Source organism: Corythoichthys intestinalis, unplaced genomic scaffold (assembly GCF_030265065.1).
Source record: "Corythoichthys intestinalis isolate RoL2023-P3 unplaced genomic scaffold, ASM3026506v1 HiC_scaffold_23, whole genome shotgun sequence".
NCBI lineage: Eukaryota > Metazoa > Chordata > Actinopteri > Syngnathiformes > Syngnathidae > Corythoichthys > Corythoichthys intestinalis.
In genome coordinates, this window is record NW_026651592.1 from 1,784,651 (window position 1) to 1,806,765 (window position 22,115).

The 22,115-nt window shown below is 38.8% G+C and overlaps 1 protein-coding gene across 4 annotated transcripts in view; it reads right to left on the reverse strand.

The window, feature by feature from the left end:
* The window catches only part of LOC130911131 (contactin-5-like), a 405,498-nt gene that overhangs the window by 53,119 nt on the left and 330,264 nt on the right, over positions 1-22,115 (reverse strand). For all 4 annotated transcript variants that reach the window (XM_057828867.1, XM_057828868.1, XM_057828870.1 and 1 more), the window contains 3 exons: positions 14,959-15,086; positions 12,542-12,729; positions 3,159-3,279 (listed from right to left, as the gene is read on the reverse strand). In XM_057828867.1, the coding sequence (XP_057684850.1) occupies positions 3,159-3,279; positions 12,542-12,729; positions 14,959-15,086 (437 nt within the window). The remainder of the gene's footprint in view (positions 1-3,158; positions 3,280-12,541; positions 12,730-14,958; positions 15,087-22,115) is intronic.

The following is a 22,115-nucleotide window of genomic DNA, read 5'->3' on the forward strand; positions in this document are numbered from 1 at the left end:
TTGAACTGGAAGGAGCTGGCAGCGATCTGTCAATTCCACTGAAACATGATCATTTCCTTCCTTACCGAAAAGTTTTAAAGACACCACAACCAATACGGCGTCGACAATATGGGAAAATGAAATTAAGCTCGGGTCCAGTCATCCGGTAAAAGCAAACCCAATTTAGTTGGCGTTGGCTGGCAGGTCCTGTCAGCTCTGCTTAACAGCAAATCCGCGCACATGGAAGCAGCCAGCGTCTCGCGCTACAATATTCATCGGCACGCATCAATTAAAAATAAACGATATGAGTTTGGAGAGGAGATGAAAACATCTCATGAAAATAAGTTAAAATGAGCTTTTTGGGGGTGGACAAGTAGCAAATAAAGGGAAAAAAATACGGAGGCACGTTGTGAGAATGAAGGAGATAGGGGAGGGGTCCTCAAATACAATCTTGATGGTCTACAATTGTTTTTTTCATGCAAGCATGGGTCCATTTATTAATGTCTGTCAAGTACAAGGCACGTCTAAAGTGGTAAAGGTGTTTTTTTTTTTTTTTGACCAAACAAAAATAAAATTCACATTCTGATTAAGTAAAAATAAATTTAAAAAACACTTTCTTGACTTATAATAAAAATACAAAAAATACATGCAAGTACAATATTTACACATGTACACTAAATAATTGACAAGATCTGCCATTATGGTGCAAAAAATAACTATTGAGAGTATAATTTGTAATCATATAACACTGCCGGACAAAAACAAGAAAACATGCAAGTCGTACAGTACATGTTCACATGTACAGAACATAAAAGACAAGCTCTGTCACTAAGGTGCAAACATAATAATTATTGACAGTAACTTTAACTGTAAAACATATTTCAAAGAGAGAGATGGCATTTGGGGGTCACAAAGCTGTTTACTCACATCGTCAGCCGTCTTCAGTGTGTCTTGCGTTTGATGAATCTGGGAGTGAGTTGGTGAGTTGTCGGATTTTTGCTGTCATTCCCTCCTTTTCTTTTTCTTCGAACATTGTTGCCATCACTTCAGTCATGCACTCTTTTATTATTTCTCCATCGGAGAACGGCTTCTTATGTTTGGCCAACACCCACGACACTCTGAGTGAGCCCTCTGTTGCAATTTGTTATTGTGTCATAGATTTAACAATAACCTTGTTTGACTCTTGATATGACTGCTTGAACCTATTAATTTCTTGTCTTCTCAATTCTGATTTAGGAGGAAACTTGTCTTCAAAAGAGCAGTACGCTTTAAAATTATGGTGTTTCATATTTTCACTTTTTACAGCGCAACTGTCTTCATGCATATTAAGCACATAAGTTTGGTACTTGCAGTTGGTAAAATGGACGCATATTTCTCAGTCCATTCCTCATTGAAACGGCCATTTTCGTTGTCCACTTTTCTTCTCTTGGTCAACTTTGAACATGACATTTTGTTAGATTTGGTCTTCCACTGGTGGCATATAACAAACAGATTGCAAAGTGCCGGGTGAGACTCGTGTTTCATACTGCTGCCGTCCGTCCACTCTAGCTAGCAGTATGCAGGCTCTCTCAGCCAATCAGCGTATCATTGTCATAGAGATGACAACAGAAGTGGAAACATGAAAGATATTTGACTAAAAATGAAACTGAATTTAGCGACAGAATAGTAGCGCATAACGATAGATCGGCGATTCATACAAATAATATATGTAAAAAAAAAGTTTTTGTTTTTTTTTCTTTCTGAAAATTACCATTTGGTCTGGGTCCGTAGAGAGGTGTGCAGTGCTCCGGTCGTGGACCGCGGTCCGCTAATTGAGGACCCCGGAGATAGGGTGTCGTCATAATCTTATATTTCATTGTCATGAACTTTACAAAAAAAAAAAAAAATCACACATACAGTAAGTAACAATGTCAACTTACAGTGCATCACAAAAGTGAGTACACCCCTCGCATTTCTGCAGATAACTAAACATATCTTTTCATGGGACAACACTGACAAAATGACACTTTGACACAATGAAAAGTAGTCTGTGTGCAGCTTATATAATAGAGTTAATTTATTTTCCACTCAAAAATAACTCAAAATATAGCCATTAATATCTAAACCCCTGGCAACAAAAGTGAGTGCACCGCATGGGAACTACGTACATCCCTAAATGTCCAAATTGAGTACTGCTTGTCATTTTCCCTCCAAAATGTCATTTGACTCGTTACAGGAGTGCTGTCAGCATTGCTGCAGAGATTGAAGAGGTGGGGGGTCAGCCTGTTAGTGCTCAGACCATACACCCTACTCGACATCAAATTGGTGTGCATGGCTGTCACCCCAGGAGGAAGCCTCCTCTGAAGACTGTACACAAGAAAGCCCACAAACAGTTTGCTGAAGACATGTCAACAAAGAACATGGATTACTGGAGCCATGTCCTATGGTCTGATGAGACGAAGATTAATTTGTTTGGTTCCGATGGTCCCTAGCATGCGTGGCGGCGACCAGGTGAGGAGTACAAAGATAAGTGTGTCATGCCAACAGTCAAGCATGGTGGTGGGAATGACTCCCCCTACCTCTTCAATCTCTGCAGCAATGCTGACAGCACTCCTGTAACGAGTCACATTTCAGTTTGGAGGGAAAATGACAAGCAGGACTCAATTTGGACATTTAGGGATGTACGTAGTTCCCATGCGTTGTACTCATTTTTATGATACACTGTAAGTAAACACTAGGTATGTTTACGTGGACAAAATTTCTTCAATCGGATCAGCGTTCGGATGATAAGTTATGATCGGATGCACTCTGCCACTGTTGTTTTCGTCAATGATGACGATAAGGAAAATATGTCAACAAAAATTTTTTTCAGGACGATGACGAACTAAAAACGCGTCTTGACAACAAAACGAGACCGACGCCAGTTTTCTTCTGACGAGATGAGAATGAGATGAAAAGTTTCCGACTTGGTATGTGCAGTTAGCACGCATCATAGCAGTGTTTGGTCGTGTCACTCATGTGACGTCCCCACACCCCACAAATGTCCACTCGAGGCTCCTTTTGTGAAAAAGATGACAGGTGCTGATTTGTAAGTCTTGTTTACTTATCTTGGCTAGATATATCATCATAATATTACGGTTGTGTTCTCATACATCTTTTGTCATAACAATAAAGTTGTTAAGTTGTTAAAAGAAGCTTACCTCGAACCAGAAGATCGGCCTCCATGATGATGGTGTCGGCGCTGGTCTGGGCCCTGCAGCCATACTTGCCGGCATGTTTCAGCAAAATGCTCCTAATCATCAAATCCACTGTAGACGACTGCTGCAAAGACATACAATTTCAGACGTGAGAAGGATCCGGAAAGCGCTTGAAAGTGAAGCTCAAATAGCTCAAGTGGCTGGAAAAGAAAAAAATTCTTGTTTTTTTTTTTAGCTGAGGGAAACGAGAAACGCCGCAGGCTGCGAATCCATGCTAGGTCTTTGCTCTGCTGCTTAGCATTGATCCCCATTAAAATTGCAGAGCGCGTCTCCGTAGGCAATGGGGAGGGGCTGACTTTTCACGACGGCACTGTGAAAAACAATTGTACGGACATATGTGACATAAAAACAAGGCTAGTGCTTGAGACTGGACAAAGTTACATTAAATATGTCTCAAGTCTTCACATTCAAGATTCAAGAGAACATGACAAATGTAGTCATTCTACAGAGGGGCAAATAGGTATTTAGTCAACCACTAATTGTGCAAGTTCTCCCACTTGAAAATATTAGAGAGGCCTGTATTGGTCAACATAGGCAAACCTCAAACATGAGAGACAGAATGTGGAAAAAAATCCCCAGAAAACAGTGACGTGCGGTGAGGTTCATTGTTGGTGAGGCACTGACTCATTTAGTGTCAGATTTTCAAATATATAAACTAGGGCTGTCAAAATTATTGCGTTAACGGCCGGTAAAAATTAATCACGTTAAAATATTTGACACAATTAACACAGATGCCCCCGCTCAGACAGATTTAAATGACAGTACAGTGAAACGCTCACTTGTTGTGTTTTATGGAGTTTTGCCGCCCTGTGCTGGCGCTTGGGTGCAACTGATTTTATAGGCTTCAGCACCCATGAGCATTGTGTAAGTAATTATTGACATCAACAATGGCGGGCTACTAGTTTATTTTTTGATTGAAAATTTTACTAAAACAAAAACATTAAGAGGGGTTTTAATATAACATTTCTATAACTTGTACTAACATTTTTCTTTTAAGAACTACAAGTCTTTCTATCCATGGATCGCTTTAACAGAACGTTAATAATGTTAATGCCATCTTGTTGATTTATTGTGATAATAAACAAATACAGTCCTTATGTACCGTATGTTGAATGTATATATCCATCTTGTGTCTTATCTTTCCATTCCAACAATAATTTACAGAAAAATATGGCATATTTTATAGATGGTTTGAATTGCGATTAATTTCGATTAATTAATTTTTAAGCTGTAATTAACTCGATGAAAAATTTTAATCGTTTGACAGCCCTAATATAAACCAAAAAGGGTAGCTTATTCAATTGGCTACTGGTTCTTTTATATCTCATCAGCATTCTTCATACAACACAAACACACGGTACATATTACAGATACGTAAAAGTAAGAAAATAATATGCATTTGCTGTACACCCTCCATGTGTTGGCCGTCTCAATTCTATAATTCATGCAACATAAATGAGAGTAAAAAGTAGTGTACAAAACCACAGATTTCAATTTTGACATTTAGTGAAATATTCAGTTTTTAAAACTTTTAATTCTGATACTTTAATCGATTTAAAACAGATTTCTCAACAAAAAGCATGAAAAGAAGAACAAAGAACATTTTATATAAGGCCAAAATTTAGTTTTAAAATATTCTATTGTATTTTTCTTAGTCTAATCTCTTTCTTATAAGATTGAAATGAAAACTGTTTGTGGTCTTACCTTTATTTGCAGATGAAGTCCATGCGCCTGTCCTTCGCCACAAAAACCTTACTTTGTTGTAAAAGTCCTCCTTATTTTCCTTTACTTTTAAAAGTCTCTCCGCCTCAATGGAGACGATTGCTTCAATTAGATCGTTCTGTATTCTACTTGACAAGCCAGAAAACACAGTGGATGTGTCTCAGCAAAAGCATGTTCTCCATAATTGTCACCATTAGAACAGCTTGCTCTCTCATCGTTACCACGAAATTCTAACTCCTGTTTAGCTAGAAAGCACGTTGCATTAATGAGGTCTTTCAAAATCGTTCGGTTTTCCTTTACCTTAGCATTGTGGATGCTAACATTGAGCCTCCGTTGTTCGTTCAAAGCCTAATCGATACTTGAGCTTCCAAAAGTTTTTAAAGCTATCTGGCTTTGAATGTGAGTGGTCGATCTCTCATGTTTGCTGAGGCTTCGTGGTAAATTTTTCATGTCACAATATCCCGTGTTAGTCCAGACATTGGCACAAGTTGAGAACAAAAGACAGGGAAAGCAGTTAAGGCGATTTTTCGAAGGACAGCCACATAGCCAGTCTTTTCGGGTGCACCACTCTCCGTTTGAAAAGAGCGAGTTATCTTCTGTCCCGTAGTTTGAAGCAAACCTTTTAGCTCCGGCGTTGGTCTGACCAGTGTTAATCACGTCACCTTTTGAATGAAAGTCCAATTTTGAGAAACTTTTAAGCTTAGATATACAATCCTCTTCCATTTTGGGAGTTCGACGTAGCAAAATACAAAACGGCTCGCAGCAGTGCACTTGACTCGCCTGGCGCCAAGTACCTCTTAGCTCACGTACGCCCCCCTTCAGTGCGGCAATGTACCATCTGCCGCAACCTGAGCCTTTTTACTGCGGTTTTATTTCCCATCAGCAAAACTAAATACGTCACTAACAAACATTAAACTTTAAGGGTTAAAGACATTAGCCAGACTGTGGAAAATCAGGTCAAATAAACGTATCTGAAAACATTATAATGGCGACATGCAGATATACGGCAACCCGCACACTCCAGTTGCATGGATCAACCCAGTTTGTGATGGATTGCGCATTCAGAGGTGAGGCTTTACTCGTTGCTGCCGCACCTCTCGTTTCATTTCTTTATTTGAACAGGAAATAGGCAAATTCAGCGATTTTGACTATAAAAAATGTTCAAAATTAGTCATGCATAAAGATCAGTGGACAAATATGAATATAAATTTGTTGTTATAATTGTTTTTTGTCATGATGACAGGTGAGGCTCTGCCTCCCCTGCCTCCCCTGACCGCACGTCACTGCCAGAAAATCACTATGTTTGATTTTTAAAGAATTTATTTGCAAGTCATGGTGGAAAATATGTATTTGGTCAATACCAAAAGTTCATCTCAATACTTTGTTATGTACCCTTTGTTGGCAAAAACGTAGGCCAAATGTTTTCTGTAACTCTTCACAGGCTTTTCACACACTGTTGCTGATATTTTGGCCCATTCCTCCATGCAGATCTCCTCTAGAGCAGTGATGTTTTGGGGCTGTCGTTGGGCAACACGGACTGTCAACTCCCTCCACAGATTTTCTATGGGGTTGAGATCTGGAGACTGGCTAGGCCACTCCTGGACCTTGAAATGCTTCTTATGAAGCCACCCCTTTGTTGCCCAGGCTGTGTGTTTGGGATCATTGTCATGCTGAAAGACCCAGCCACGTCTCATCTTCAATGCCCTTGCCGATGGAAGGAGATTTTCATTCAAAATCTCTCGATACATGGCCCCATTCATTCTTTCCTTTACACAGATCAGTCGTCCTGGTCCCTTTGCAGAAAAACAGCACCAAAAAAATTATGTTTCCACCCCCATGCTTCACAGTGGGTATGGTGTTCTTCAGATGCAATTCAGTATTCTTTCTCCTCCAAACACGAGAACCTGTGTTTCTACCAAAAAGTTCTATATTGGTTTCATCTGACCATAACACATTCTCCCAGTCCTTTTCTGGATGTTCCAAATGCTCTCCAGCGGACTGCAGACGGGCCTGGACGTGTGCTGGCTTCAGAAGGGGGACAAATCTGGCAGTGCAGGATTTGAGTCCCTGGCAGCGCATTGTTACTGATAGTAGCCTTTATTACTGCGGTCCCAGCTCTCTGTAGGTCATTCACTAAGTCCCCCCGTGTGGTTCTGGGATTTTTGCTCACCGTTCTTGTTATCATTTTGACGCCACGGGGTGAGATCTTGCATGGAGCCCCAGATCGAGGGAGATTATCAGTGGTCTTGTATGTCTTCCATTTTCTAAGAATTGCTCCCACAGTTGATTTCTTTACACCAAGCATTTTACCTATTGCAGATTCAGTCTTCTCAGCCTGGTGCAGGTCTACAATTTTGTCTCTGGTGTCCTTCGACAGCTCTTTGTTCTTGGCCATAGTGGAGTTTGGCATGTGACTGACTGAGGTTTTGGACAGGTGTCTTGTATACCAATAATGAGTTAAAACAAGTGCCATTAATACAGGTAACGAGTGGAGCCTCGTTAGACCTCGTTAGAAGAAGTTAGACCTCTTTGACAGCTAGAAATCTTGCTTGTTTGTAGGTGACCAAATACTTATTTTCCACTGTAATTTGGAAATAAATTCTTTAAAAATCAAACAATGTGATTTTCTATTTTTTTCCACATTCTGTCTCTCATGGTTGAAGTATACCCATGTTGACAATTACAGGCCTCTCTAATCTTTTCAAGTAGGAGAACTTCCACAATTGGTGGTTGACTAAATACTTATTTGCCCCACTTTATCTGTATTAGCTATATTAGCCTCCCATCAAAATGACTAATTCGGCTGAAAATACATAATGAGCCTTCATGATTTAATGTTTATTTTCCCTGCAGTGCATCCAACGCACCACGTGACTACTCAGTTGTATAATGCCACCTCAAGTTGAACTTCATTCCAATATCAATTAATTGTTTCAGTACTTTTATGAAATGATAGAAATGCAATAAAGAAATCCGATTTTTTATGTCGTTTTTATTTTGATGTTTCAATAAACAACAAAATGGAACATCTCATGTATTATTGTCTCATGTACTTTAGTGATGATAATAATTATGATAATAAATACTGTCGTACGTTGTTTCAATGAATTCACCCTTCTCCCGTTGAAGTCGTCCGTCTCCCTTGCTTTTTCCAGGCGAATGTAACAAGTGATCTAATTGGAGGGCAAACGGCCAGGAGTCGAGATATTGAGTGAGAGCAGGAGGTGTTCTCAAAATCCATTATTGCACTCTCAGAATAGAGGCAGCAATATAACACCATAGCATCCCGCCCTGCTGATAGAAACGTGTGTCGCAGGCTATGACGCAAATCTTTGTTGTCAGAAATGTTGAAATTTAATATTTATTCTCCACATTTTCACAGCATTGGAAAACGTGAAGAATGTTTGTGTCATTTTTGTCCTCCTACAGAATCCATATCAAAACAAAAAATATATTTCCCTCAACCATATTTGTCCATTTTCAAACATTTTTGAAAATGCTCCAGGGAGTTTCTAGGGCAGCACTAAAGAGCCAAATGCAGCTCTCAAAACATGGGTTGCCGACCCCCGGAATAGGTCGTTAAAGGTCTTTGCCAGAAAACCAATGTCATTCCATATTTGTAACATTTTAAAAATTACTATTTATTGAGCCTTGAGAATTGTAAAAATTTCAAAACGGCTTGTCTAATGTACAAAGTGTTACATGGACTCGCCTTACCTCCTTCCAAAAAAAAAAAAAAAAAAAAAAAAAAAAGGGGCTCACAGCGGTCTCAGGACCAGGGCTCCTCTAGAGAGGACTGTGAGGTCCCAATCAGAATAACAGCCTTCGGTCACTATTCCATTCGACCCAGACCTATCATTTAAAGCTCATATTAAACAAACCTGCAGAACAGCCTTTTTTCACCTGCGGTACATAGCCAAAAGTAGAAATATTTTGTCTAAAAACGATGCAGAAAAATTAATTCATGCGCTCGCTACATCTAGATTGGATTACTGTAACTCCTTACTCACAGCTTGTCCTAAAAGTTCCCCAAAAAAGTCTTCAGCTAGTCCAGAACGCAGGAGCAAGACTTTTAACAAGAACTAATAGAAGAGAGCACATCACCCCTGTGCTCCAAGCCCTTTACTGGCTTCCGGTCGAGTTTAGAATTAAATTTAAAATCCTCCTTATTACATTTAAGACCATTAATGGTTTGGGGCCATCTTATCTCACAGATGCTCTGGTTCCATACCGCCCCAACAGAACACTTTGTTCTCGGAATGCAGGTCTACTGGTAGTTCCCAGGGTCTCTAAAAGTACAGTAGGAGCTAGAACCTTTAGTTACCAAGCTCCTGTCTTATGGAATCAGCTTCCAGCTTATACTAAAGAGGCCGACACAGTCTGTACATTTAAGATTAGACTAAAAACGTTCCTATTTGACAAAGCTTATGGTCAGGCTAGTTTAAAACAGACTGGACTCACAGTTCAGTCTAAGCTGCACTATAAGCTATAATGCTGGGGGAAGTACAGAGTCCTATCCCCTGTTTTTCACTCTACCTACCACTTGTCTTTACTTTATTTCTCTTTTCTAATTGTAATATCTAGTTGACTAGTCTCTTCATAACTAGTCACCCAGAGTCCCCTTTGCCCCTCCCTCGGGGGAGGGGCAATTCAGCCGCAGCCGCCTGACTATCCTGACCCCTGGCTGGATGGACGTCCTCGTTGCCCCTGCCCCCGTCTCATCTGGCTAGATGGACCCCCTCATGTTCTCTCACCCCATTGCATCTCTACAAACTGGAACTCCTTCGGCTAATACCCATCATCAGTCCTGGTGCATCTATACCCTCTCCGTCCTGGGAGTGGATCTCTCCAGACTGTGGTTCTCCCCACGGTTTCTCTTTTCCCACTGGGTTTTTGGAGTTTTTTCTTGCCGCTATGGAGGGTCTAAGGATGGGGGATGCCCAGGACATGAACTCATCTAATTCATCTACTGGATCTGACTGTATCATATTGACTCTGCAAAGCCCTCTGAGACAACCTTGTTGTATATAGGACTACCTTCAAAACTCAGCTCAAGCAATGGTTGGAAGTAAACCAGTCCTGCAAGCACTGACTTTAAAGTTCTTATTAACCTATTGTACTGTGCTTTTTTTTTTTTCTCTCTCATTTTTTGCATTTGCGTCACCTGTGGATGTAGCATTTTGCTGTAATCTGGCTTATTTACATTTTTTGGATGTGTCTCATAGATGTTCATCAATGTTTACTGTCCCATTTACATTTTTATTGTTTTTGAGATGTGTTATTGCTAATTGTAATTGTACCAACAGTATTTGTTAAGGATTTAGCATAGGTTTTTGGGCTGTGGAAATAATTAATCAAATTATTATGTACTCTTATGGGAAAGTACAACTCGAAATATGACCATTTCGACTTACAAACCAGGTCCAGGTTGAATTTAATTCGTTCAAGAGGTACCACTGTATAAGCGTACATTACATTTTTGCATCTGCAGAAAATGCTTTTACTTTTCACTTGTAAATTACATTTTAAAGCAAGTATTTTTGTACTTTAACTTGAGTTTTGTTTTTGTTCTTTCCGATACTTGTACTTAAGTTAAAAAAAAAAAAAAAACAATCATCCACCACTGAACAAAAGAATAGTAAGTAAATAGTAATAGTAAGTTAGTATGCTGGCAAACTGCAAAAATCAGGCTATGAAGTCATCTTCGGAGACTTTATAGTGGGCGGAGCCAAGGGAGATGAGATAGAAAGACTACCATAATTTTCAGACTATAGGTTGCTATTTTTTTCCCCTCATTTTAAATCCTGCATCCTATAGTCCGGTGCATCTTATTTGTTGATTGTCAAAAAGCTTCATTTGGCCACAAATGGACGACACTAGTGTTGACAGCCACCCGCTGTCAACACTGGTGTCGTCCAACATACCTCATAGTATGCATTGCAGCGCTAAAGACATAAATGACAATCAAAATTCATGTTTTTTGCCAATTATTTCTTCAGTTACTGTTCTAGTTGTTTCATTAATTGCTAGTCATAGTATTTGGTAACACTTTATTTTCCAGTAGCACAATAAGACTGTCATGAGACAATTATCATTATGACATGACACTGTCTTGGGCATTACTTAATGCTTATGACAAATGTCATTAAGTTTTATCCGGCAAATTATGTCACTAACTCCATTTATTTCCGGCTCGAATCTATTACATCCATTCAAAAATGAGATCATTTGCCAGATAACACTAAATGACATTTGTTCTAAGCATTCATTAATGCTCATGATAGTGTCATGTCATAATTATGATTGTCTTATGACATTTTTATGGCGCCACCGTCAAATAAAGTGTTACCAAATACCATAACTAGTAATTAATGAAACAATTGGAACAGTAACTGAAGAAGTAATTGTTGCAGAACATGAATTTTGATTGTCATTTATGTCTGTAGCACTGCTATGCATACTAGGAGGCATGTTGGATGACCATTTGTGGCCAAATGAAGCTTTTTGAAGCAATGAAGCTTTGCAGCCAATTGGTTCAAAGCTTCATGGTGGTTCATTTGGTTTTATGACAGTATTATGATGCCGCTGTCAAATGAAGTGTTACTGGTTATCTTATATCTTTTGGTGTAAATTAGGGCTGTCAAAATTATCGTGTTAACGGGCGGTAATTAGTTTTTTAAATTAATCACGTTAAAATATTTGACGCAATTAACGCACATGCCTCGCTCAAACAGATTAAAATGACAGCAGAGTGTAAGGTCCACTTGTTACTTGTTTTTTTTGGTGTTTTGCGCCCTCTGCTAGCGCTTGGGTCCAACTGATTTTATGTCTTTCAGCACCATGAGTGAGCATGATGTAATTATTGACAGCAACAATGGCGAGCTATTAGTTTATTTTTTGATTGAAAATTTTACAAATTTTAATAAAACGAAAACATTAAGAGGGGTTTTAATATAACATTTCTATAACTTGTACTAACATTTATCTTTTAAGAACTACAAGTCTTTCTATCCATGGATCGCTTTAACAGAATGTTAATAATCTTAATGCCATCTTGTTGAATTACTGTTATAATAAACTAATACAGTACTTATGTACTGTATGTTGAATGTATATATCCGTCTTGTGTCCTTCACCATTCCAACAATAATTAACAGAAAAATATGGCATATTTTAGAGATGGTTTGAATTGCGATTAATTCATTTTTAAGCTGTAATTAACTCAATTAAAAATTTTAATCGTTTGACAGCCCTAATGTAAATATCACATAATACAGTGAGGACAGCTGCGGCTTACAGTCCAGTGCGGCTTATAAACAAATGCCCTTTTCGTGTCAAATTTGGTGGGTGGTGGCATATAGTCTGGTGCGCCTTATAGTCCAAAAAGTTGTTAATCATTCAGCCTTTTCTGTCAATTTTTGGGATGGATTTGTGTCCAAAACTATGCTCTATCATTTTATAGTCACTTTCATGGTACCTTTACATACTTATTCACATTAGTGTAATTTATAATTCGTGTTACCTGTGCCTTTCACTGACTAACTGCCATCGACAGTGACTGCCAGTGCGTTACAGTGCAAAATACAGAAAAATATTGCGCTTACTTTTGCATGGACAGTCTGTATAGACTCAAAGTGGCCTCCCGGCTGCTGAAAGGTGATAGGCCTGTCGTCGAAGAGCCACTGGAAGGTGACGTCTAGCGAGATGTCGTGCGTGGCCTTGCAGCTGAGCACCACGCTCTCGCCCACTGTCACCTCCACGCGCCTAGGGTTCAGCTCCACATGCATGGCCTCTGCAAGCACAAAGCTGCTGTTCTGTCACCTCAGACCCAGCGTCCAGCTTTGCCTATCAGCTCCTCGGCAGCAGTTGCTAGGTAGAGTTCAAGGGGCTCCAAATTAACACTTGACGAATGGCTTAAAATGTTAACCTATTTTTTTTGTTTTGTTTTTTTGCGTTCAAAAAAAAATATCTTTTTTTCTGCTTTTTTTATGATAAAGATTTTCAACTACAAATTTGAAAATGTTAACCCCAAAAATTGTAATTAAATAATTAAACTAGTCTGACGAGTTGCTGTCATGGTAAATTGCCATTTTTTCTTTTAAAAGAAAGAAATGCACCTTTTTGTTGGTAAAAATAAATAAATAAATAAATAAATAATTACAATTGATTTTGCTGATAATCTGACTACATAATCCTCAAATATAAAAAAAAAAAACCCTTCCTTTATAATAGGTCGAATTTTCCCATTAAAAACTACAATTTCTGTTAAACCGAATGTAACACTTTACACCAGGGGTGTTCAAACTTTTTGCAATGGGGGCCAGATTTGGTGTGGTAAAAATGTGGAAGGCCGACCTTGGCTGACGTCCTTTGTGTAGAACAATATATTTAAGGAAATGCTAGCAAGCCATTCTGTGTGTCACATTTGATTTATTATTATTTTTTTAGTGCTGAAACGATGAATCGATTAACTCCAGTATTCGATTAAAGAAAAAAAGATTCCAATAAAATTTTGCTGCTTCGAGTATTCTTTTAATTAAAGTGATACACTGCCCTCTAGTCTGCCTCATTTCACATGGCTGAAACCAGCTGCTCCATGTTAAAATCAACATAAGCCAAGTTTTTGTTTGAGTGAATTTTTTTTTTTTTTTAAATGCATTCGTAATTTAGTTTACTGGTATATTTAACAGTTTTTTTTTTTTTTTTTTTGTGGGAATATGTGTCTGAATGATTTGTCAAGAGCATTGTTATAAAAAAAAAAAAAAAAAAAGAAAAAAGCGTTAGTGTTATATAGCATTTAAGCTAGCAGACATTTGCTATGTAAATTAGCCATTGTTCTTTTGTCAATCCTTATTTATTTTTTATACCGTTTGAGGCTCAGCTCAGGTATTTTAATTTTTCATGTTCCTTATCCAATTACTCGATTATTCGAACTAACTCGTTCATCGATTAATCCACTACTAAAATAATCAATAGCTGCAGCCCTAATTTTTAAAATTAATAATTTCAACAATCTCACAACTAGCCTTTGTGGCGTTCTCTTTCGACTCTCGGGCTCTTGCGAAATACTGCTGTTATATGTAATGTAATAATGTAATAATGCTGCTGTAAAATTAAACTAGCTTCAAGTTGCTTCAATTTCTCGCTTCTTCCCTGTAATCTTTTCGTACATGTCAGCGTGTCTTGTTTGGTAATATCGCCTAACACTGAACTATTTAAAAACAGCGCACTGTCTCTTTGCAAATGAAGCAGACACAGCTGTTGCGTATTTTAGTGAAGAAATAGTCCTATTTCCACCTACCCCTGAAGCGTCGGCCGTTGCAGTCAATAGTTTTTGTTGATTGTCGTCATTTTAGAAAATTGAGAGTAAAGGGTCACACAGGGTAATGAGCTTAGAGTGCTACTTCCTTTTAGTGGGTAAATGAGGAGCAGCATTTAGTGTGTAAGCTACTTATATGCTAGTAGCAGTACTGCTGACCAATATATTAAGTCTATGCGGTATAATATATTAAGTCTATGCGGGCCAGATGTTAATGATTATTATGACAGAGGCTGGGGGCAGATGAAATTTGACCGAGGGCCGCATTTGGCCCCCGGGCCGGACTTTGGACATGTCTGCTTTACACAGCAAAACTATAAAAACATTCACAACCAAAAAATTGATATATTAAAAATGTATGCTCGGAGTCTAAATGTTTCCTGTAAAATTCAAGAATCATCTCACTAATAATTCAATTTGAAAAATAAAAACAGACTTTGAAACAAAATACGTTTGAAATATTTTCAAACCAAAAATAATTGACCTTGTACTATAACAACTTTATTTGTTAAATAATGTCTTAACACATGGCTTAAATGGCTAATTAAGGTATTATGTAGGCAACAATGCTAACCTAGAAAGGATTATAATATTCCTCTATATTAATTGTGCAATTGAAATACTAAAATATAAAACCACAGTTCCCATTTAGCCATGGGACATACTGCCTCTAATGTGACGGATGATAACGGCGTTACTCACCTTTGACCCACAGCGTGGCTGTCATGTCGGCCCAGCCCAGCTGATTCTGCGCCCGGCACACATAGTCGCCCTCGTCAGCTCGGCTAGCGTTGATAATCCTCAGTGTGTTGTTTTTCAACAGCATCACCCTGCCACGTAGCAACAGGACATTACAGCGAGAATGTTATTGATATGCCACGTTACGGGTTTGCAATTATTACGATGAAAATCATTGATAAAGTTCCTGTAACACTTGGGAAAAATCCATGTAAGTTTGATGAAGACTAAATGAAAATTGCTGGGGTAATGGAAATTAGTACTAATTAGAGTTTGTCAAAGAACAAGCTTCATTTTTCCAAAATGGTGTTTCAAACCTCCCAATTTTTTTTTCAACATAAATTTCTTTTAGAGCCGTCCCGTCGAGTCGATGTTGTCGATACTGTCAACGGTTTATAAGGAGGAAAAAAATAAAACAGTTGAAAGCACGTGTAAAAAGTTGAGATGACAGTGGATCGAGAGCAGAGGAAATTTTAGTCAAGTAAGAGTAGCGTTACTTCTAAATAATCTTACCCCGGTAAAAAAAACAAAAAAACAGTTGAACGCACGTGTGCAAAGTTGGGATGGCAATGGATCGGGAGCAGAGGAATTTTTGTCACGTAAGAGTAGCGTTACTTCGAAATAATCTTACCCAAGTAAAAGTCAGCCAAAAATTTACCCAAGTACAAATAAAATAGTATTTGTTGAAAAGAATAGTCACTTAATGAGTAACATGTGAGTAACTGCTTACAGAGACTGATTTTTTTTTTTTTTACTAATGGTATATTTTTTTTTCTCAGCACAACCTATGTATGTACAGTATATGGAGCGTTATTATACTGTACTATAACCTATTACATCACCATATTAGGCCAAAAAGATGACACAAAAACCATCGAATTAACTAGAACAACACTATGGAACATTACCCGTCCAAAGAACATGAGTGCCTTCTAGTGGAGAAAAAAATGTTACCTCTCAATGGTGTAACAGTAATAATAATCATGAAACTAAGACAGTCACTCTTCTTCACAAATCTACTCCAGTAAATGTAAAAGTATTGTGTGTTAAAACTAGAGGTGGGAATTTTGGGGCACCTAATGATTCGCTTACGATTCAGAGGCTATGATTCGATTATAAATCAATCATTGATGCCCCTCACCCCACCCTCCGGCGCTTTTAATGTGTCCTTCATTAGTTCCAAAATTGTACAAAAACCTTCTCAAGTACAAGTAAAATAGTATTTGTTGAAAAGAATACTCAAGTAATGAGTAACATGTGAGTAACTGTTTACAGTGTCTGATTTTATTTTACTAATGGTATACAGTGTATATTTTTTTCTCAGCACAACTTCCGTATATGGACTGTTATTATACAGTACTATAACCTATTACATCACCATATTAGGCCACAGAGATGACACAAAAACCATCGAATTAAGACTAGAACAACACTATGGAACATTACCCGTCCAAAGAACATGAATGCTTTCTAGTGGAGAAAAAAATGTTACCTCTGAATGGTATAACAGTAATAATAATCTCATTGGTGAAACTAAAACAGCCCCTCTTCTTCACAAATTTACTCCTGTAAATGTAAAAGTATTGGGTGTTAAAACCAGAGGTGGGAATTTTGGGGCACTAACGATTTGCTTACGATTCAGAGGCTACGATTCGATTGTGAATCAATCATTGATGCCCCTCACCCCACCCTCTGGCGCTTTTAATGTTTCCTACATTAGTTCCAAAATTGTACAAAAACCTTCTCAGGCTAAACCAAACTACTATTTCAGTATCAAGTTAACAGTTCAAAATAGTAAATAAAATACTGAAGTCCCCATTCTGTATCAGCAGCTTTAAACTACACTAAATTAATTTAATGTTGTGAATCAACCATTGAAGTTGTTAAATTTGCTCCCATTATTCCAAAACTTCCCTTCTGTCAGCTTTCAACATACGAAAGTTTTAAAATCATTTCATCATTTAAAGATAGATTCAAGTCAAGATTTTGCCGATTTAAGAGTATTTTTTAAATAAAAAAGTTAATTAGGTTCGATACAAAAGAGAAGTCTACTGCTTTAAGATGGCGGCTCTTTACTAACGCCGGCAAGTCTGTTATTTCGCATCTAGTTCTTTATACATTTGCTAACGCTGCTGTCGTCTGTCATTTCTAATCTAGTTCTATATACAGTGTATCACAAAAGTGAGTACACCCCTCGCATTTCTGGAGATATTTAAGTATATCTTTTCACGGGACAACACTGACAAAATGACACTTTGACACAATGAAAAGTAGTCTGTGTGCAACTTATGTAATAGAGGTAATTTATTTCCCCCTCAAAATAACTCAAAATATAGCCATTAATATCTAAACCCCTGGCAACAAAAGTGAGTACACCCCTTAGAAACTACGTACATCCCTGAATGTCCAAATTGAGTACTGCTTGTCATTTTCCCTCCAAAATGTCATATGACTCGTTACAGGAATTCTGTCAGCATTGCTGTAGAGATTGAAGAGGTGTGTGTGGGGGGGGGGGGGGCAGCCTGTTAGTGCTCAGACCATACACCGCACTTTACATCAAACTGGTGTGCATGACTGTCACCGCAGGGGGAAGCATCTTCTGAAGACCGTACACAAGAAAGCCTGCAAACAGTTTGCTGAAGACTTGTCAACAAAGCACATGGATTACTGGAACCATGTCCTATGTTCTGATGGGACAGGTGGGCTTTCTTGTGTTCAATGGAAAAAAGTTTTTTTTTTTTGTTTTTTTTTTAAAGCCAGATATCTCAAAGCAACACATTTTAGAGCTGTAATTGCAATACTGTGAAACCGTGATATTTTGGCTTAAGGTTATCATACCATCAGAATCTCATACCGGCACATGCTTACTTTCTGTACAGTAACAGTTAGAATACAGTATATATTAATAGATCAAGTACACCCATTTAAACACGATAAGAAATCACAACTAAAAACAATAGACCATGCCTCTTAAGTAAAAACAACAATATTAATACCGCACAGAAACACAGAATAATTAAAATGTGTTTTTCAAGAAAAAAAAATACAATTGCAGTTAATAACTTAAGCATTTAGGCAAATGAAAACTTGCAAAGCTTCTGCGATGGTGTTCCATAGAGATGCAAAGATAGAGTTAAGTCATGGTTCGGTATGATTTTCGATACGGGGGACACGATTTTCGATCCGATTCAATACATTTAATGCTCTGAAAAAAAATAACAACTGTAATTTTTGTTTCTTTTTTTTTTTTTCTCTTTTTTTTTTTTTTTTTGCAAACGAGCAAACATTAAATTGCCATCATCTAAACATGCATTTTAGTGCATAATATCTATGTGCTTACTTCTTACTGATCTGAAGAAATTTAGTATAAAAGAGAGCAATCTTTACTGTATTTAAAGTGAGGCGGGGCACACTGTTGATTGCTATAGCTCTCTTAGCAGCTAGGTTTACTACATGAGCAAGACATCCTATTTGTGGTCCGAATCCATCTGTGTCACGGACTGAATTAACAATATTTGCAGCATTATCTATAGTCAGTGGTACGGATTGATTTGGCCTTCTTAACTTCCATTAAGTCATGGCAGTTTATAATTCATCGATGTAGTATATGGACTACGTGTCCCATAATCACTCTGGGCTCACGTAGCCAATGGCATGGGATATCTAGTGTGTGCGCGCAATAAAAAAGTTAGCAAACGCCACAGAAGTCACGTCTGCTCATTACTGCACAACACCAGCATATGACAATCGACTTTCATAAACAGGACGACTTTGAAGCACAGCGCTCTAAATTTGCCACCCAAATATCCGGTGTTGTGCCGAAAAATAGCCGCTCCGTGTGAAATGTCACCCCTGATGGGAGCGCCCACAAGCCAACAACACCGGCACGTCGGAGATGGTCCGCAGTCAATCCGCGGCTGGTATATATTGAACAATAGGATATAATGGGAACGATTGGCTCCGGCGCTATTTTTTTGCCGGACCTGGAACGAAGATGCATTTTGCGCAGTTGGTAACAAGGAATTCGAACTTTTAACAGCATGACGAAGAGACCCGCAAAATGTCATTGTTTCAGTTTCTCTACTCCAATATTTTTTTTTACATGATATTCTTTTTATCCAAATATTTTTCCCCAATAGCTAAATAAATGGCATGGTAATGACAAATAACAGTTTTGTGCTAAATGGAATATGAAATAATAAAAATGCATTTATTCAAGACGACATGGCAAAATTACTCCATAATGGTCAAAACTGTCGATTTCACCTTTACTGTTGCACCTCCCGAACGATATTTTATGCCACCTAAATCGGGCTTATGCCATTTCCCTTCCCCGGTTTCGAAGAATGTAAACAAACCAAGAGGCGTGACAGCTAGCTGACACGCTAACCCGAACCGAGTGATGTTTCAAAGTCTTCGAAGCGGAAAATCACATATAACTATCCCGGATCATTTCACATGATGACTAGGTTGTCAATTGCCTTCGCCGATCAGCAAACCACCCTGCGGAGAGCAATTTACAGCTTGTTCCCCTGCTAATACGGACAGGAGAGGTCACCGAGTAAGCAGCTGGACAATGACCGCTGAACATTTACATGCCAATCCATGATCAAACGTAAGTAGTCCTTTATTTGAAGAAAGTTTGTAGTGTTTACTTTGTAATCGCTGTATTCGCGGCTATTTTTAACTCAAAGTTGCAATTTCTGATCGGTCGGAAAATTTGACAGAAAAGCGGGCACTTGAAGAGGGAAATAAGCTGGGTATACTAGTAGTGCTCTCCTGGCGGGGAGGATGTGCGACAAGCCGGCGGTTGTCGTCCGAGGGGACAAGGAGCATGTCACAAAATGCAAGCCACCTACATATTAAAATGATCCCAGTATTTGACATAATACAAAACACGATGTTTACTCTCTTCCTCGTAAGTCCCATGGTCCCACAGTAGTAGGGCTTGTTTTGGCCAATATCCACCGGTGAATGGGAACCTTTTGAAACCCCAAAAAGGCGCACACGCCTCTCCCTCGTAGAGAGAGATTTTTTGACAGCCGTTTGGCTGGCGTGATGCGAAAGATAAACGTATTAATCCGCAAAATCAGCTGAATCAGTCCTTCTTATACAACAGTACGGCTGTATAGTGAAGAGGACTCCTTCCTCCGTACACATCACAGCGCCCTCTTTCTCAACTCGAGACTGTTGCCGGAAGTCACTCATTTTCATGGCGTGGGATTCAAAAAACTAAATAAATATAGCAATCGCTTCCACACACATCCAAGTGGTCCATTTCATTCAGGAGCATAAAATACCGCGTGTATGATGAAATAAACATGTTTTTTTTGTGTCACTGGCACTTTAAAGTCACTGCAGTTTAAATATTCATTTCAGTGATTCTTTAATGTACCACTAGAGGGAGCCTGAAAACTGATCGTGACATTCCTATCCTTCATACATAATGCCTAAACTGAAGCTAGTTCTCCACTTTACAAGGACGATGCTTCTTGTTCACTTTTGGATGCCAACTGCACATTGTTTGCAAATTTACAGCATAATCACGTTGACAATACGACATGAAAGACTTTTAAAACGGATCAATGGGCAATTTAAATATGTTAATGATGCTGACCCGCAGGTAGCAATGAGAATCTGATCGCAGATTCTCCTCCAGATAGAGACGATGCTAAAAAGAATCAAGTTAGCGTGGCGGGAAAAAAAAGCAAAACAGAAAAGATAAACGACACTTTGACTTTAAACGCTCTTCGCTTTTGAGGTCAAGAACAAAAGCAACACATCCGTCGTCTGACTATCAATTGCAAGGGGAAAGCGAATCTTTTTAAAGAACACAATTGCCTTATTCACGGCGGTTGTTTTTCCCAAAAAACTTACGAATGAGTGTTACACACATGAATCCTCCTGACAAAGGCTGTCAAAAGCGAGTCGAGCAATTCGCCGCCGCGTCCTCTGGGGAGACGCTGAGTGTAATCGACAGGAAAAACAAACAGGTGAACATGCCGGGACTCGTAAGTAGATACTGAAGGACGAGGGGTATTCTGCAATTGCTGGATAATGGAGACTCAATATCTCCACTTACTTCGCAATTTTCTGAAAAAATGCTCAACTGTCATTATGATCTGACAAATACATAAGTAAAATGACATGAGAGCAGCACAGTTGTAATGTACAATGGGGCAAATAAGTATTTAGTCAACCACTAATTGTGCAAGTTCTCCCACTTGAAAATATTAGAGGCCCTGAAATTGTCAACATGGGTAAACCTCAACTAAAAAAAAAAAAGAAAAAAAAAACTGAAAATCACATTGTTTGATTTTTAAAGAATTTATTTGCAAATCATGGTGGAAAATAAGTATTTGGTCAATACCAAAAGTTCATCTCAATACTTTGTTATGTACCCTTTGTTGGCAATAACGGAGGCCAAACGTTTTCTGTAACTCTTCACGAGCTTTTCACACACTGTTGCTGGTATTTTGGCCCATTCTTCCATGCAGATCTCCTCTAGAGCAGTGTGGTTTTGGGGCTGTCGTTGGGCAACACGGACTTTCAACTCCCTCCACAGATTTTCTATGGGGTTGAGATCTAGAGACTAGCTAGGCCATTCTAGGACCTTGAAATGCTTCTTACAAAGCCACTCATTTGTTGCCCTGGCTGTGTGTTTGGGATCATTGTCATGCTGAAAGACCCAGCCACGTCTCATCTTCAATGCCCTTGCTGATGGAAGGAGATTTTCAATCAAAATCTCTCGATACATGGCCCCATTCATTCTTTCCCTGACACAGATCAGTCGTCCTGGTCCCTTTGCAGAAAAACAGCCCCAAAGCATGATGTTTCCACCCCCATGCTTCACAGTGGGTATGGTGTTCTTCGGATGCAATTCAGTATTCTTTCTCCTCCAAACACGAGAACCTGTGTTTCTACCAAAATGTTCTATTTTGGTTTCATCTGACCATAACACATTCTCCCAGCCCTCTTCTGGATCATCCAAATGCTCTCTAGTGACGTGTACTTTCTTCAGCAGGGGGACACGTCTGGCAGTGCAGGATTTGAGTCCCTGGCGGCGCATTGTGTTACTGATAGTAACCTTTGTTACTGTGGTCCCAGCTCTCTGTAGGTCA